The following is a 17,381-nucleotide window of genomic DNA, read 5'->3' as shown; positions in this document are numbered from 1 at the left end:
CGGATAATAACTTTTATGTTACACAGTATAAGGTTTATAGGTAGTTATTATTGTATGGTAGACGACAGAGGCCCAACTCTCTTTATACCCTCATAACAACTTTCCTCCATCACCGAGTAACCCGTAATAGGATCATTAGGGCCACGAGGAAACATCTTTAGCGGGCGGGGCATAGGGTTTCCTTTCTTTTTCTTTGGACCATCTTTCTTACCGTATGTCTTACCTTGTTCTTGAGCGTTTCCTGCTTGACCTGATTCTTGAACTTCTCCTCCTTGGACTGGTTCTTGAACTTCTCCTCCTTGGACTTGTTCTTGCACTTGTTCTTAAACTTCTCCTATCTATTCATCGACTTCATTCTCGCTTTCTTCTTCATCAGTTTCATCCTGACGTTCTTCTTCATAAAATTCCTTGCCACCAATTTCTTATTCGTTAACTTTTTTACCACCAATTTCTTCTTCATTGACCTCCTTGCCACCACTTTCTTCCTCATCACTTTGTTCTTCAGCAACTTGTCTATCACCACCTTCTTCTTTAGTAGGTGTATCAGAATCATATTCTTCTTGTGTTGGTTGCTCCACTTGAGGTGGTGCGTCATTGATGCGGATCCCTTTGGCTTTACTCCCCGAGCCCCTTCGGCGGGAAGCATTCAAATTTTTACCGCCCTCTCGACGAGGTCCCAAACTCTGAGGAGAATCAAAGTCATTTTTTCTCTTATATTTTTTTTCGGCTTGCCGTTGTTGTTTGCCTTTGTTTGGCATGTAGAATACGGAGATAAGTGACAAACAATAATGGAATTCAATGCATATTTTTGAATTCTACGTACACAATCGGTTTACTCCATGCACAGACATTTAAAATCTGATTCCTAACATAACACATCACTAGTCGATTTATATAAATGCTCATGTAATCCGATTCTAACAAAAAAAAAAGATACAAAAAATTAGGCATTTTTTCTTAGAACAATCGGTTTACTCGATATACATGTAAATTCCTATTCTAGCATAACAGATCAACAATCGGTTTTTATAAGTGCTCATGTAATCCGATTATGGGCTAAGCAATTAAGAATTCGAAGGGTACACAATCGGTTTTTGTGGATACACATGTATTCCGATTCTAACAAAAAAAAAGTTACAGAAAAACGGTTATTCCTACCATAACTGAATCGGGCTATGTGGACATCAACATTGACCGATTTTGGTTCAAATTTTTCGAACCAGAAAACACATGCAAGACAATCGGTCTTTGTGTACATGAACATAAGCCTTCCATAAGCTATCGGTTCACTCGTACATTAACATAATCTGATTATGATAAACCCAGAAAAATTTGATTTCATGTTTTTCAATTTTGAGCGGTTGCATGTTACTGAAACCTACTTTAGATAGTTTAGAGGATTGGGTTGATAGAAAAGTACCTGATTCGACCATTTCCTCCTCTTGGTGTGCGATAAAAGATTGTTCTTCCTCCTCAACCGTTGTGTTCTTCGATTTATGTCGAATGTCGAATTCCTTGACCAAATCCAGGATTTGGCGAACTAGGAAGAGTCCTGTTCCTGGCTTGCTTCACTCGTTTCGACATTCTTTTGGTTTCAAAATAGAAAAATGAGGGAGAAGAAGAATCGGGTTTTAAGTTAGGAATTGAATCTGATTTAATTTAGGTTTTATTATTAAGAGTTAATGGGGGTAAATTGGAAGTATTTATATTTAATAGGGTAGTCCGCGAGTTACAACCCCAAGGGTGTCACTATCCATGTACAAAAACTCCAACAGAACAAAGTGTTCACAAAAACCCCATTTAACATAAACTGTCTATATTACCCTTCTAACTTAAATCACCCCAATTAAAACAGAAATGAACCCCACAATTAATTTTTATCATATTATCACCGCCAACAACACACCACCTGCAGCACTACCACGGTGCCACTACCACTAACCACCACCGCCATCAACCACCGCCGACCACCACCACCATAACCGCCACCGACTACCACCACCGCGCCTCGACCGTCGCCCCCCAACCACCATCACCTCTGCACCACCACCACCACTGACCACCACCGCCGTCAACCACCACCATCGTCGCGCCACCACCTCCTTAAACCACCACCACCACCACCTTTACGCCACCACCGCCACTGACCACCAACACCACCACCGCGCCACCACCGCCACTGACCACCACCACCGCGCCACCATCGACATTGCACTACCGCCACCACCGCCATAAATTACCAGCACCGCTGCCGCTCCACCACCACCATTTCACCGCCATTCCACCACCACCTCCATCACCACCAACACCACCACCACCAGCCAGCACCACCGACCAAAACCAGCACCACCGCCAACACCTGCCGCACCGCCGTAAGAACCAAGACCGCCCACCACCACCACCACCGACCACCCGCACCGCTGCCGCCCACCACCACCGTCACTGCCGACACCTTCCACTGCTGCCATCGACCACCTCTATCTTCGACCACCACCAGCACCAGCGCCACCACAGTAGCACCACAAACCACCACCACCATCATCTCCATGGCTAAAATATGATGAAACCAAAACTAGTTTCATCACCAAAATGAAAAAATATGATGAAACCAAAACTGGTTACAATGTGGGTCTGAGAAGTCTGAGAAGGACTGGAAGGAACAATTTGCGAGGGATGAATCTTGCGGTCTGGAACAACACCCAAGCTTCTGAAATCTGACAAACGTGCAACACTTCCACATACACGTCTGTTTACAACCACAGGTTGCTGAAGCATTGCATCTTGCAAAGCATCATTGTAAGAAGGTGGCGTGGAATTCACTTTAGTTGTTGCTGGATGAGTTGGAAATTCGGCATGGCTGCCATTGTCTAGTTGTAAATCAGGTTGTGAAGCTGATACTGAAGCTGAGTTATTTATGGGTTCCGGACATGGAGGCTCAGAGGGAGGTGGAAGAACTGGTTGACAGCTATGATGGCTTTCTCTGACCTCTACTTCCAATTCTTGCTGAACAAATATTTTAACAGAGATCTTATTGGTTTTGTCGACAAAAAGTAAAAAAAAAATTGAAACAAAATTAGAACCAACCAAAACTCGTTTCAGCATAAATTACCGTATCACCATCAAAAATTGGTTTCGTTAAAACAAAATATTATTATATCACCAACAAATTGGTTTCGTCATATATTAGATGAAACCAAAACTGGTTTCACCAAAACAAAATATTATTATATCACCAACAAATTGGTTTCGTCGACAAAAATTAGCAAAAATTAGACGAAACCAGTTTTGGTTTCATCATAAATACGATGAAACCAATTTTGGTTTCATCATAAATAAGATGACACCATAATTGGATTCGTGCAAATATATGTTCAACTGCAAGAAAAATTACAAGAGATATTATACATGTCCATTGATAGAAAGACGTCATTGAAATGTCATGATTGACATGACATGCCTAAGTGTTATTTCGCAAAGCTTTGAAAACAAAACGGATGAAACGTAGCTAAACAAAATGCTAGACACTCAAGTTTTTTCCCTTGATTAACTGTAGGAAACAAGAAACTAATGAAAGCAGTTAGCTGGAGCTTATATGACAATAAGAGAGTCTTAATGGTTGCATACGTACATGATTTTGTCTTACTACCAAAGTCTGTCTAATGATGATTGTTTTAATATCCATGTAGCTAGCTAGTAAGTCCCATATTGAGACATATGTTGGTGGAGTGAGCAGCGTCAAATAGTCGGTTACCACTATAGGTTTATATAAGTAAAAGACCACAGTAAAATCAGCTTACTATATCTGTAACATTTGGATCTGCACCAGCTTCAGCGAGCAGCTTGATGATTTGCACTTTCCCCGCAGCAAATGGAAGAGTTTTAAATCCATCTGGTCCACCATTTGGATCAGCACCTGCCTACAGAAATCAAAATAATTTATTTACAAGAGCAAGTTATATAGGGTATATTTACGAACTAGTCTAAATAGATGTTACTGAAGTCAAACAAGAATGTAGAAAAATATTTTTACCTTCAGTAATAGCTCCACACATTTCCAAGAATGGGAATAAATAGATGCATGAAGTGGAGTAAATATATCATGGAAGACAAAATTTGGCTGCGTAGATAAAACAGAAGGTAAAGTCAGTGACCCCCTTGCTTAAAGGAAAAAAAAAGAGAAGGAACTGCGGAAGTAAAAGAAATGATCCTATGTTGTTTCCACGTAACAAATACTGGCGTAAAGAGGATGTGTATTACGATCACACTAGCATTCTAATAAGTAAGCTGAAGAGCAAAAATGTGGAGGATAACATTAGGCAGAGATTCAACTCAACATGACTGGAAATGTATGCATCTAGTTATATCAAAAGAGCTTACTGTATCGTGTATATAAGATTTGTCTTTAAATAGTTTTCTAATTCAGAATAAAAATGAAACATATGCTGTGATCATTACCAATAAGTTCTACTCACATTGGCACCATGATCCAGAAGAATTTTAACTGTATCGTGATAGCCAAAAGTGGCAGCATATCGTAGCGGTGAGACAAAATCATTCTTTGCATCCACATTACTGCCCTTTGAAAGAAACAAGGATAAGACATCTTTATGCCCTGCAACACGATAAATAACTTATCAAGGCCTCATTTAGGCTACTCTAAAATGTCTGCATAAGAGATTTGAAAAGTTACCAAATCAGTTGGAATGCAACCTACCTTTCATAGCAGCTTAGTGATCGACACTAGCAAGTACCAAAAAAAAAGTAAAGGTAATTTTACTGGTAATGAAGTTGAGTTCAGTGAAACCCACAAGTAACAACAACATGGATTGAGAAATTAGGGAATATGGGTTCGTAATCATATAAAAATAATTTCATTTCATTTCTACAAATTTAATTCAAAACCCTAGAACAGTAACAACAAAAAATGTTATTCAAAACCCTAGAAGAAATTTCATTTCATCAAAATCAATTCAACTTCTTAGTATAAGAGAACCCGAATTCAATAATAAACTCGTACATCCAAAAATGAATCGAAACCCTTATCTCACAAATCACGAATCAATTTTTAGAAAGAAAATAAAAAGATAATGGAAACACAAAAAATCATAGACATGTCATGTGAATTAACCTTAGGAGATTGTGATTCAAGCAGATCGTCATTCAATATCCCTTTTCTTCTTATTATGTTAATAGGGGGTAAATTGGTAATTTCAGCAAATTTAGACACCTCTTATAATCTCCTATTGGGCCGATGAAGTAATCTATAGGCCTCAAATAATCACACTCTAGACAGGATATACGAATAAATGGCAGTGCCAGAGCTATTTGGGTAGTTGATGAAGCATCTTGATACCTTTCCTAATTTTGGCCCTTTTTTTAGATTTCCTTTTCTTTTATGATTTCCTTTTTTAGATGCTCGATTTTTAGGAAAGTTAGGTTATTATAAATAAGGGATTGTAAGATAGTTTTTGCCATTCAGTTTTTAAGAGATAATAAACTAGAGTTTTTCTCTAAAGCCTTGCATTGATTTGATTCTGTCATCAATTCGAGAGCCTTGCATCGAATTTGATTCAATTCTTCGATTCAAGAAGTCAGGTCTCTGGAAATTTTAACCTAAATTTCTAGATTGAGCTGAGTTACCGTTGATACGCTGCGCCAGGTTGGTATCAGAGCCAACTACGTTCCTTGTTTGATAACACGATGCCAAGACCTCGTCGTGCACCATTGCATACTGAAGCAGAAATCACCCGAGATGTTATTGCTGAGCTACAAGCCCAGATGGCCACGATCACTAACACTCTCCAAGCCCTTGCTGTTCAGCAACAACCACCACCAGTTCGAGAAAATATTGAACATGAAAATAATAATAACAGTAACGATGGTGACAACGAAGAAAACCTGTTTTCAGAAATAGATAACCCCTTTGCAAATCTACGCAACAACCGTCCCCTGACACAAGACAACGTCCAAATTGCAGCAGCGGATAATCATTGGGAAACAGGATTCAAAACCGAGATACCAGAGTTTCATGGAAATTCTTCGGCTGAAGAACTGCTCGATTGGATAGTCACGGTGGAAGAAATTCTGGAGTTCAAACGAGCTCCAATGGATCGATGTGTTCCTGTTTTAACGATGCATTTTCGTGGAAGAGCGGCTGCATGGTGGACACAATTGAAGACAACTCGTGCACTCTCGGAAAACCGAAGATCATGTCATGGGATAAACTTACATCGAAACTTAAGAAAACATTCTTTCCTTACAATTATGACCAGCTTATGTTTCAGCGTCTCCATACCATCCGCCAAGGCACCTGATCTGTGGCTGATTACTCCACTGAATTTTTTTTACTTCTCAATCGAGTTGATATACAAGACTCTGAGCGTCAAATGGTAGCACGGTTTACAGCAGGATTACGACAACAGATTCAACACACAATCAATCTCTTCCATCCATTGACACTGTGAGAAGCACATCAACAATCTTTAACTATTGAGGCACAAACTAAATCATCCTGGTCTACTGTTCGTTCTTCTCGACCAAATCACACTCCGACTGCGACAGATGATGCTGTTTCTGTCAAAGCAGACACACCCATTGTTCCAGCTCTTGAAAATCGGCAAACTCGACCAAACTCACTTCGTTGCTTTTCTTGTGGAGATATAGGTCACCGGCAGTCTAACTTCCCCACTAGAAACAGAAGAGGCCTCCTCCTTGACACTGCTGGTAATGACGTTGAAGTAATTTATGATGAGGAAGCTGCGGAGCCACAAGATGAAGTGGAGGTTCTTACAGCTGATAGTGGACCGGCATTAATGTTGCGACGTGTGTGTTTAGATCCGCGTGGAACAGATATCAACCCTCAACGACATAATCTTTTTCATTCAAAGTGTACTATTGGAGGCAAGGTGTGCAAATTCATAATTGACTCTGGAAGTAGCGAAAACGTCATTGCTGAGGAAGTTGTAAAAAAGATTCAATTATCAACAGAACTACATCCTAACCCTTACAAGTTGGCATGGCTGGATCGGAAAACCGATGTACTCATAACTCGACGAGCATTGATTTATTTTTCGGTGGGTGATTCACATAAGGATCAGATTCATTGTGATGTTGCTCCGATGGATGCTTGCCATCTACTCTTAGGACGCCCTTGGTTATTTGATCTTCGAGTACAACACGATGGCTATCGTAATACCTACAGTTTTCGTTACAATAATCGCAATTTCACTCTACAGCCTTCTTTGCCCGAGAAACAGCACACACCATCAGCTCCAGTCCTTCTCTTGCAGCAAAAGGCTTTTGAACAGACACTTCGAGAAGAGGGATGTGTTCTAATATTGATCAATTCGATTGTCAGAGAGCCTTTACCATCACCTCCAGAACACTTTCAAAGACTATTGGAGGAGTTTCAGGATGTTTTTCCCAATGAGTTACCACCCGGCCTTCCTCCCCTCAGAGACATTCAACACCAGATTGATCTAATTCCAGATGTTGTTCTTCCTAATCGAGCTCATTATCGTATGAGTCCGAGTGAGCATGAAGAATTAGACGTCAAGTTGAGGATCTTGTGTTTAAGGGATATTTACGTGAAAGTCTGAGTCCGTGTGCAGTCCCATCTTTGCTTATACCAAAGCAGGATGGATCTTGGAGGATGTGTGTCGATAACCGTGCTATAAATAAAATTACAGTACGCTATAGATTTCCCATTCCCCGTCTCGACGATCTATTAGATCAAATTTGAGCTGCAATGATTTTCTCTAAATTGGATCTTCGAAGTGGTTATCATCAGATACGAATCCGTCCAGGAGATGAATGGAAGACGGATTTTAAAACTCGAGAAGGACTTTTTGAATGGCTTGTCATGCCCTTTGGCTTGTCCAATGCACCAAGCACCTTCATGCGCGTTATGAATCAATCTCTTCGGCCCTTCATAGGTAAGTTTGTAGTCGTTTATTTTGATTATATTCTCATATTTAGTAAGTCCTTAACAAAACATCTTGCACACTTGAGAGAAGTACTTCTTGTTCTCCGTCGAGATCAACTATTTGTCACACTAAAGAAGTGTGAGTTCGGCTCTCCTGAGGTTCACTTCCTTGGATACATCGTCTCAGCATAAGGGGTAGCCGTCGACCCAGTCAAAGTAGAAGCAATCAAATCTTGGCCTACTCCTACTACTTTATCTGAAACTCGAAGTTTTCATGGTCCAGCATCTTTTTATCGAAGATTTGTGCCGCAATTTAGCGGTTTGATGGCACCTATCACTGATTGTATTCGTCATGATAGTGTCTTCACTTGGACTACCGAAGCAACTACAACTTTTGAGATCATTAAAACAAAATTGTTATCATCACCTATACTAGCTCTTCCAGATTTTACTCAAGTTTTTGAGCTACATAGTGATGATTCTAAGTTGGGCATTGGTGCTGTCTTGAGCCAACGCAATAGGCCTATCGCCTTCTTCAGTGAAAAGCTGGCTGGAGCTCGTCTACGTTATAGTACTTACGATGTGGAATTTTATGCAGTGGTTCAAGCAATCAAACACTGGAGACATTATCTTTTCCATAAAGAATTTGTTCTCTACACAGATCATGATGCTTTAAAACACCTGAATAGTCAAGATAAAGTCTCAGCTCGTCATGCATCATGGATATCTTACTTGCAACAATTTACGTTTGTTATCAAACACACGTAAGGTGTTTCCAATCGAGTTGCCGATGCCCTGAGTCGTCGTCATTCTTTGCTGAGTGTTCTTCATGTCTCAGTTCCGGGATTTTCCACCTTTGCTGATTTGTATGAGTCTGATGATTTCTTTAGTCGAGTTCTTCTTGACGTTCAAAATGGTCTTTCTCGAGATTTCACTATGCATGATGGCTTTATTTTTCGAGACAGTCGTCTTTGCATTCCAGACTGCAGCCTCCGTCTTAAACTTGTTGCTGAAACACATAATGAAGGTCACATTGGTCGCGAACGGACGTTGCATTTACTTTCTCAGTCTTATTTTTGGCCTGCATTGAGGCATCAAAAGGTCATGCCACGAATGCCGGTCTCTACCTTCCTCTCCCTATTCCAACACAACCATGGACAGACATCAGTATGGACTTTGTGATGGGTCTTCCTCGTACACAAAAGGGTTTCGATTCAATCTTTGTCATTGTTGATCGTTTCTCCAAGATGGTACACTTCATTCCATGTAAAAAGACAACAGATGCAGTCCAAGTCGCAACACTTTTCTTTCGAGAGGTTTACAGACTCCATGGATTGCCAACTTCCATCGTTTCTGATCGGGATTCTCGGTTCTTAGGTCATTTTTGGAGGTCTTTATGGAAATTACTAGGAACCATCCTTGACATGAGCTCCGCTTATCATCCTCAAACGGACGGTCAAACAGAAGTGACCAATAGATCTTTGGGGAATTTGCTTCGCTGCCTTGTGGGTGATTCTATTAAAACTTGGGATTCAAAACTTCCTCATAATCATTCACTAAATAGAAGTTCGGGGTTCAGTCCATTTCAGGTCGTTTATGGTCTTCTCCCTCGTGGTCCTTTGGATTTATCTACTCTTCCAGACCGTACACGTCTTCATGGTGTAGCTGATGATTTTGTAGACAACATTCATAAGGTTCATACGCAGGTTATTGCCAATCTCGAATCATCCTCCTCAAAGTACAAAGCTGCGTCTGATTCTCGTCGCCGTCGTGTTCTCTTCGAAGTAGGTGATCAAGTTTGGGTATTTCTCACTAAAGATCGAATGCCGGCTCATGCTTATAATAAACTCAAGGCAAAGAAAATAGGTCCTCTCACGGTCGTGGAACGAATTAATGACAATGCTTATCGCCTACAACTTCCAGCAAACATCAACACTTCGGATGACTTCAATGTTCGTTATTTATCACGTTTTGTTCCACCAGATCCAGTTCCAGATTCGTGGTCGAATCCTTCTATCCCGGCGGGACCTGATGCAGCATCTTGAAACCTTTCCTAATTTTGGCCCTTTTTTTAGATTTCCTTTTCTTTTATGATTTCCTTTTTTAGATGCTCGATTTTTAGGAAAGTTAGGTTATTATAAATAAGGGATTGTAAGATAGTTTTTGTCATTCAGTTTTTAAGAGATAATAAACTAGAGTTTTTCTCTAAAGCCTTGCATTGATTTGATTCTGTCATCAATTCGAGAGCCTTGCATCGAATCTGATTCAATTCTTCGATTCAAGAAGTCAGGTCTCTGGAAATTTTAACCTAAATTTCTAGATTGAGCTGAGTTACCGTTGATACGCTGCGCCAGTAGTCCTGAAGAAATCTTTGGAACAGAAGTTGACACACATCATCATTGAAAGTGATGCAAAGAATCTCATCGAACAATTTTCAGCTGGCTTGTTTGATGGAGATGTTCGTACGGATGCTATCTTTAAAGACATCCTGTTATTTTGTTAAAGTAGTAGCTTGTATCTTTAATTTTCAACCTCGTATTTGTAATTCTGTAGCTCATGAGTTAGTTCAATGGGAAAAAACAAACAAAACATCCATGTACTGGTATGTGCCTCCTGTTTGGGTAGCAGCAGTTGAGGGGATCATTAGCCTTTCTGAAGGCCTTTTTCTAAATAAAAAAAAAAACTAGTCGGATGCCGAGTAGTATGTCCGATTTTCATAAAGGGATCGACAAGGAAATTTCGTCCTCGTTTCGAAGAAGCTTCTTTTATTCTTATTCCGCAGAAATAAAAACCTCAAAAGTGAAGAGAGAAAAAAAAACCCAAATTTTTCGTATCGAAACCCCAACTCTTTGTTATAATCAGATCTAAATATTGATTGTTTCATCAATTAATTAGTAGATTAATATTCCAACCTATAGCCATGGGTAACGCAGAAAAACTAATGAACCAGATCATGGAACTCAAATTTACATCAAAGAGTCTGCAACGTCAGGCAAAAAAGTGCGACCAAGAAGAAAAATCAGAAAAGCTGAAAGTGAAAAAAGCAATCGAGAAAGGGAACATGGATGGGGCAAGAATTTATGCTGAGAACGCCATTCGTAAACGTAGTGAACAGTTGAATTACCTTCGTTTAGCTTCTCGTCTTGATGCTGTTGTTTCTCGTCTTGATACACAGGCTAAGATGGGTACAATCACTAAATCTATGGGATCGATTGTTAAATCCTTAGAATCATCACTTACTACTGGGAATTTACAGAAAATGTCTGAAACTATGGATTCTTTTGAAAAGCAATTTGTTAATATGGAAGTTCAAGCTGAGTTTATGGAAAGTTCAATGGCGGGAAGCACTTCTTTATCTACACCTGAAGGAGAAGTCAATAGTTTGATGCAACAGGTTGCTGATGATTATGGATTGGAGGTGTCTGTTGGCCTTCCACAACCATCTGCTCATGCAATTCCAACTGCAACTGAGGAGAAAGTCGACGAGGATGATCTTTCAAGACGTCTTGCTGAACTGAAAGCAAGAGGGTAAGGAAATTCAAGACTACTGATCTTTTAATTTCAAAGATGGGCACCTTCCTATTGTTTCATAGGATGTATATAATCTATCAACAAATTTGCTGATATTACTATGATTTCAGTGTTAAACATGTTTTCTAGAACAATGTGTATGAATCTATGTTTGAACTTGATACAATATCTGATTCGTAAATTGCTTGACATATTATTGTGAAACTTTTTGGTCTAGGAATTGTAATTTAAATAACTGATTATCTTTCAGCTTCTGATTGTGTTTTGTTTGTTTTTGTTCTTCTATTGTTTGTTTGGATTGAGTATTGGTTTTTTACCTTGGTCGTGAAAGATTCAAACTCATATTTCTCTACTATACAACACATACCTTTATAAACATGCAGGCAACTGTATAGGGGAAAACATGCCTGGCGCTAAGCTCAGACTGACTGCCTTCAATATCTAACATGCTGTATTAGATTTTCAGGCATATATATATATAGTGGGTGTCTCACTCGTAGTGTCATTAATCAGTCCCAACCAGTAAAATAATATCCTACCTGTTTATTATTCAAGTATGTAAAACAGTATAAACTGAATTTTGGTAGCCATACCAATAGGGGTTTCAGGCTGGCTATCATTCCTTATCACAATACAGCATCCTTCAGTTTGTGCAAGGCAGTTTCTTCATTGGGACCGTCAAATGCACTATTGTTGTCAATTTCCGATGGCACTGTTGTTTGAATGCTTAGTTACTTTTTCCATTTTTTCTCTCCAAGAAGTGCATCAAATTAGTAACAGGGTCATGTAAGTTTCTTTGACAAACTGAATATACACCATTACTGAACTTTCAATATATTATTGTTATCACACATTGCACAGACAGAACTAGTGTCTTGAATTGTTCTTTCAGCACAAGTGCTTTTCTGAAACTTTTCGCCTAATATTCTAGTGGTGCTACGTCTTTATTATTGCATTGCTAACATGAAAATTAAGATACCCTCGGGACATTAGATGAGTTGTCACCAAATAGATTAAAAACAAAATAAACTTCTGGCCTAGCAGGGTTTCGGTAAAATGCGGGGGGCTTGCCTTGATCACCGATGCATGTTTAGGATCATGCGAAACTAGGCATGTACTGGGTTCCTTGCATGTATTTGTCATATAATTACATCCTCCGTGAAGTATAGTGAAAAAACGAAAGTGGTAAACTGGTAATGAGATGATACATGAGCTGTGAACTAGTACATAGAGCTTGAATCAGCATGCCTCCTTGGCCCATGGTGAGCTGTGACCTGTGTACAGTTTGTTTTGAGTATTTTAGGAATTAAATTACAGGAAAGTGTGCTAAGATTTGTTTTTGGGAGAGATTCTTCTAGTTAGGGCGACCTCTCAGCTATGGCATTTGCATATTGGATTGAATACAATAGAATGAGGATTAGATTTTTTAGTCAGCAGATGATGAATAGATATGGGCATTGTAAATATTTACGCGATACAAATTTGTGTACTATTGGGTACACTCTTGCAAAAGTTGCAGACATCATGAACTCACCAGTCACCATCGCAAGGGTAAACTACCCTTGAGTTGGTTCACAGATGGGCAACAGTTGCAGACATCATGAACTTGTTGGGGTTTTGTTCCGTATACAAAATTGGATGGCTGAAGTTGGACTTAGGTGACAGATTTTGAAGCCGAAATAGTGATCTAATGCTGTCAAAACCGTGGCTAAAGGTCAGTTTCGGGTTTGGAATGTCTACAAGGTTTATTTGGATTAGGAAACTTGTATGACGGTTTGGAGGAGTGTTTTTCAAGTTTAGGGGTTTCCTAATTAAGGTGTGAGTCTATTTTTAGGAGTTCTAAGACTTGGGGAGCAAGGATTTGTCCACTATATAAGAGGGCTTATATTGTGAGTAGAAATCCATTCTCTTGGTTAATTCTCTTGTAGAATCCTCTCTCTTTATGAGAGTGATTGTGTCACAACCGTTGTGTCCTACGATGGTGGGTGATGGGGCAAAATTCATGTGAGAAGCGAGACTTGTAGTGAGAACGAGTATGGAGAAATCTAGGGTTTCTAGGGTTCATATGGGGGAAGCTAGAATTCATGATGTTCTTCATGTTCTTGTCTAAAGTCGAAGCAACCATGGCGGTGGAGGTTTATGAAAGAAGAAGAACAAAGGAAGAGATAAACTCTTTGTAATATGTCTTATTGTTTCTAACGTCTAGCGCTAGTGGGTTACATAACTAGTTGATTATGTGATGTGTGTCGATGTAATAACTTGTTATGATAATGAAGATTCTCGAGGTGGTTTTGGCCGTGGATGTAGCCTACAAAGGTGAACCACGTAATCTTTGTGTCGTGTGTAATTGTCTATTATCGTATTGATTATATATTCGTGCTAGTATTATTAGATCATGCTAATCTAAAGATGTAAGTAAAGGATTCGAGCTAAGTTATCTAAAGTAGGATGTTTCGTGGAATTTACTTCTATGGAAATATGCTGGTTCGATATTAACGTAACCTCGGTTTCCCGACAAGTGGTGCGGTGAAGGTGGATAAAGATGGGAGTGATTCAGTAATTTGAACAAGAGGTTTCAAAGAAGAGAAAGTCTTGGTTCGTAGCAGAATGATATAGATCGTGAAGATGATGAGTAAATCAAGACCGAACAAAGAATGAGACGACATCAAGAAAGATTCGACAACTTTGCTTGGTGTGACTATGATTCGTGTTGAAGGTGTTTCCTTTGCAAGAGAAAATCGTTTGTGGATTCAACTAGCATCTGCAAATATTGTCAGGAGAATGTTTTGAATCATGGTGGTGCTAGGTGACAATCGTTCATACACAACATATGAAGGTTGCAACATGCTTTGTCTACATGGAGGAGGATTCAAGATTGTTGGTTCTTGGAGTTGGTTAAGTCCGTTTGGAATTGTTTGAATGGCTCGGTTTAAACAATGTCAAGTGTTAGACATGCGTCGAAGTAGAAGTATTCTACGAAGGTGGAATAATGAGTGATCATGGCGACGAAGTAGTTTGATACAAGTCATGCAGAAACTTGTATAAATTATATGAAGAAATTGTTTGTGGTGATGCTAGAAGATCGACAATAGCGATTCCGATGGTGCGAGTGCAAAGGAGGAATTTGGCTTAGGTGGTGGTTCAAGCTCAGAGTACAAGAATTGATTCGTGCTAGTGATGATGTCTGTGAGGATGGCCTTGTGTAAGGTGGTAAACATTCATACTTTGTTGCAGTGAAGACGAAGGTTTTGTTCACGTCACAAAAAGTGGTGATTTTTGGGGTTTTGTTTCGTATACAAAACTGTATGGCTGAAGTTGGACTTAGGTGACAGATTTTGAAGCCGAAATAGTGATTTAATGATGTCAAAACCGTGGCTAAAGGTCAGTTTCGGGTTTGGAATGTCTACAAGATTTATTTGGATTAAGAAACTTGTATGACGGTTTGGAGGAGTGTTTTCCAAGTTTAGGGGTTTCCTAATTAAGGTGTAAGTCTATTTTTAGGAGTTCTAAGACTTGGGGAGCAAGGATTTGTCCACTATATAAGAGGGCTTATATTGTGAGCAGAAATCCATTCTCTTGGTTAATTCTCTTGTAGAATCCTCTCTCTTTATGAGAATGATTGTGTCACAAACGTTGTGTCCTACGAAGGTGGGTGATGGGGCAAAAATCATGTGAGAAGCGAGACTTGTAGTGAGAACGAGTATGGGAGAAATCTAGGGTTTCTAGGGTTCATATGGGGGAAGCTAGAATTCATGATGTTCTTCATGTTCTTGTCTATAGTCGAAGCAACCATGGCGGTGGAGGTTTATGAAAGAAGAAGAACAAAGGAAGAGGTAAACTCTTTGTAATATGTCTTATTGTTTCTAACGTTTAGCGCTAGTGGGTTACATAACTAGTTGATTATGTGATGTGTGTCGATGTAATAACTTGTTATGATAACGAAGATTCTTGGGGTGGTTTTGGCCGTGGATGTAGCTTACAAAGGTGAACCACGTAATCTTTGTGTCGTGTGTGATTGTCAATTATCATATTGATTATATACTCGTGCTAGTATTATTCGATCATGCTAATCTAAATATGTAAGTAAAGGATTCGAGCTAAGTTATCTAAAGTATGATGTTTCGTGGAATTTACTTCTATGGAAATATACTGGTTTGAGATTAACGTAACCTCGATTTCCCGACAGAACTCACCAGTCACCATCGCAAGGGTAAACTCCACAGCCTTACTTCGCAATGACACTGTCCTCAAGCTGTCTCAGCCTAATTCGCACTTTGTCAATTCTTTTCCTCTTGGCTATTATCTATTCATCCCAAAATCGAGGCTCTAGTCACATTCAGTTGACGTTTTAGCAATCAACACACTTCACAATTATGCATGCCAATTCAAAGGGACAAATGCATAAGACAGAACATAGCTATAGTTGTAGCTTTTTAATTGCTGCACACCTGGGTTGCACAGACATGGATGAGGTGACGCGGACATAACCAAATACTGAAAATTCTAGGACGCGTACACATATATATAAATATAAATACAAAATACTATAAATGTACGCAAGTATAAATTTCATGTACAATAAATAAATAATATATAAATGTTATCCAAAGCTAAATTAGGTGTAACCGCTAAAAACCCAGGTAGTGGATCTAGCTGGATTTGCAGTGCGCATCATCGAAATTGACCTTTGGATTGATCTACTTTATTCTACGTTATCGACTCTAAGTAAACATGATATCCCGATTAAACGTTATCGACTCTAAGTAAACATGACATCCCGATTAAAACAAAGACGTAGGAAAACTAAATGCGGAATAAGTAAATGACACAAAGGGATTCAGGTGGTTCAGCCGTAGCCTACATCCACGGGGATAAATGAGTTTGAGTTCTTACTATGTTTGCTTGTGTGTTACAATGTTTTATGAACTTATGAAATTGAGACCATGGACTTGGAAGATCCTGTCTATGTGGCTAAACTGATTCACCTGTGTACATACTTATGGATTAACAGTCCATTCTCTTTTCTTTTTCCTTTTCTTTTTCTTTTTGCATAATTTTATGAGTGCTAACCAAACTTTTTGTCTTATCGTTCTATATCTTGTTGTTTGCTTTCAAAGCATTCATCCACTTCTGGTTTAGCACCATCCTTTTTACACATGGTAATCTATTTCCTTTAAATCTACTCTGCACTGTTCTCCTGGTATGTTGTTGTAATTTTTCCCATCTGTTGAAACATTGAGGACAATGTTAGATTTAGGTGTGGGGGAGTATTTCGCATATAGAATTTTTAGTCTTTTGCACCTTTAAAAAAAAATCAAAAAATTTGTAAATATTTGCATAAAACCTCCAACTTTTAGAGATCTTAGAATCACTGGCATGCTTACAGTTGTGTTTACATAGAGAGTCTGACCGAAATGACTGAACTTGGAAATACTGGAGAACAGAATTGGGTTTCTTGTTTGTGTGATCGTTAAAGTTGGACTGAACCATGTCGGTGGGAAAATTAGGTGCAGTAAAATTATTTGGTATTAGATTTGTGGTCACCCTTAGTGGAGACTACCTATTTTTACATCAAGGAGGCACCGACCTTCATTTTTGTGACTATCTAAAAAGTCCTTTTAGAGTGTGTGTCACCGTACGTAAATTCCGGGTAGGAATAATGAGCTACCCAACTTCGCACCACTCTCAGCACTATTTTTGATCTCTTGAGTGCTAATTCTGTCAATCATGAGGATAACGTCTAAAGATGAAAACTCCTTCTTGTAGTTTGATTTTCAGTTAGCACCATTCTCTCTCTCGACAACATCAACAGATCCATAGAAACACATCATCATCAACAAGCAGAGCAACATCAGATTCTATAAAGAAAGTTGAAGATAGTCCAAGGTTTACATGCAACAATACAATGAAAAGTAAAATGTTCCTA

The 17,381-nt window shown here is 39.1% G+C and overlaps 2 protein-coding genes across 2 annotated transcripts; one reads left to right on the top strand and one right to left on the bottom strand.

Moving 5' to 3' along the window:
- Positions 1–422: 422 nt before the first annotated feature.
- Positions 423–4,721, bottom strand: LOC113295049 (ankyrin repeat domain-containing protein 50-like). Its single transcript, XM_026543409.1, has 6 exons — positions 4,715–4,721; positions 4,473–4,612; positions 4,031–4,117; positions 3,798–3,917; positions 2,623–3,003; positions 423–683 (listed from the first exon to the last, which is right to left on the bottom strand). Exons 1-6 carry the CDS (start codon positions 4,719–4,721, stop codon positions 423–425), a joined length of 996 nt encoding a protein of 331 aa, XP_026399194.1.
- Positions 4,722–10,675: 5,954 nt separating this feature from the next.
- On the top strand, positions 10,676–11,709 carry LOC113298060 (ESCRT-related protein CHMP1A-like). Its single transcript, XM_026546715.1, has one exon. The coding sequence runs from the start codon at positions 10,845–10,847 to the stop codon at positions 11,454–11,456; it is 612 nt and encodes a 203-aa protein (XP_026402500.1). The 5' UTR covers positions 10,676–10,844; the 3' UTR covers positions 11,457–11,709.
- Positions 11,710–17,381: the final 5,672 nt, after the last annotated feature.

Source organism: Papaver somniferum, chromosome 7 (genome assembly GCF_003573695.1).
Source record: "Papaver somniferum cultivar HN1 chromosome 7, ASM357369v1, whole genome shotgun sequence".
Taxonomy (NCBI): Eukaryota; Viridiplantae; Streptophyta; class Magnoliopsida; order Ranunculales; family Papaveraceae; genus Papaver; species Papaver somniferum.
This window is presented reverse-complemented; position numbering and strand designations above follow the sequence as displayed.

What these genes read in the sequence shown, in the direction of transcription:
- LOC113295049 (XM_026543409.1), bottom strand. An exon ending in TTCTGGATCATGGTGCCAAT is followed by an intron (nt 4,118 to 4,472) that starts GTGAGTAGAACT and finishes TTATCTACGCAG; the next exon opens with CCAAATTTTGTCTTCCATGA. An exon ending in GTGTGGAGCTATTACTGAAG is followed by an intron (nt 3,918 to 4,030) that starts GTAAAAATATTT and finishes TGATTTCTGTAG; the next exon opens with GCAGGTGCTGATCCAAATGG.
- LOC113298060 (XM_026546715.1), top strand. Translation starts at nt 10,845, where the DNA reads ATGGGTAACGCAGAAAAACTAATGAACCAGATCATGGAACTCAAATTT.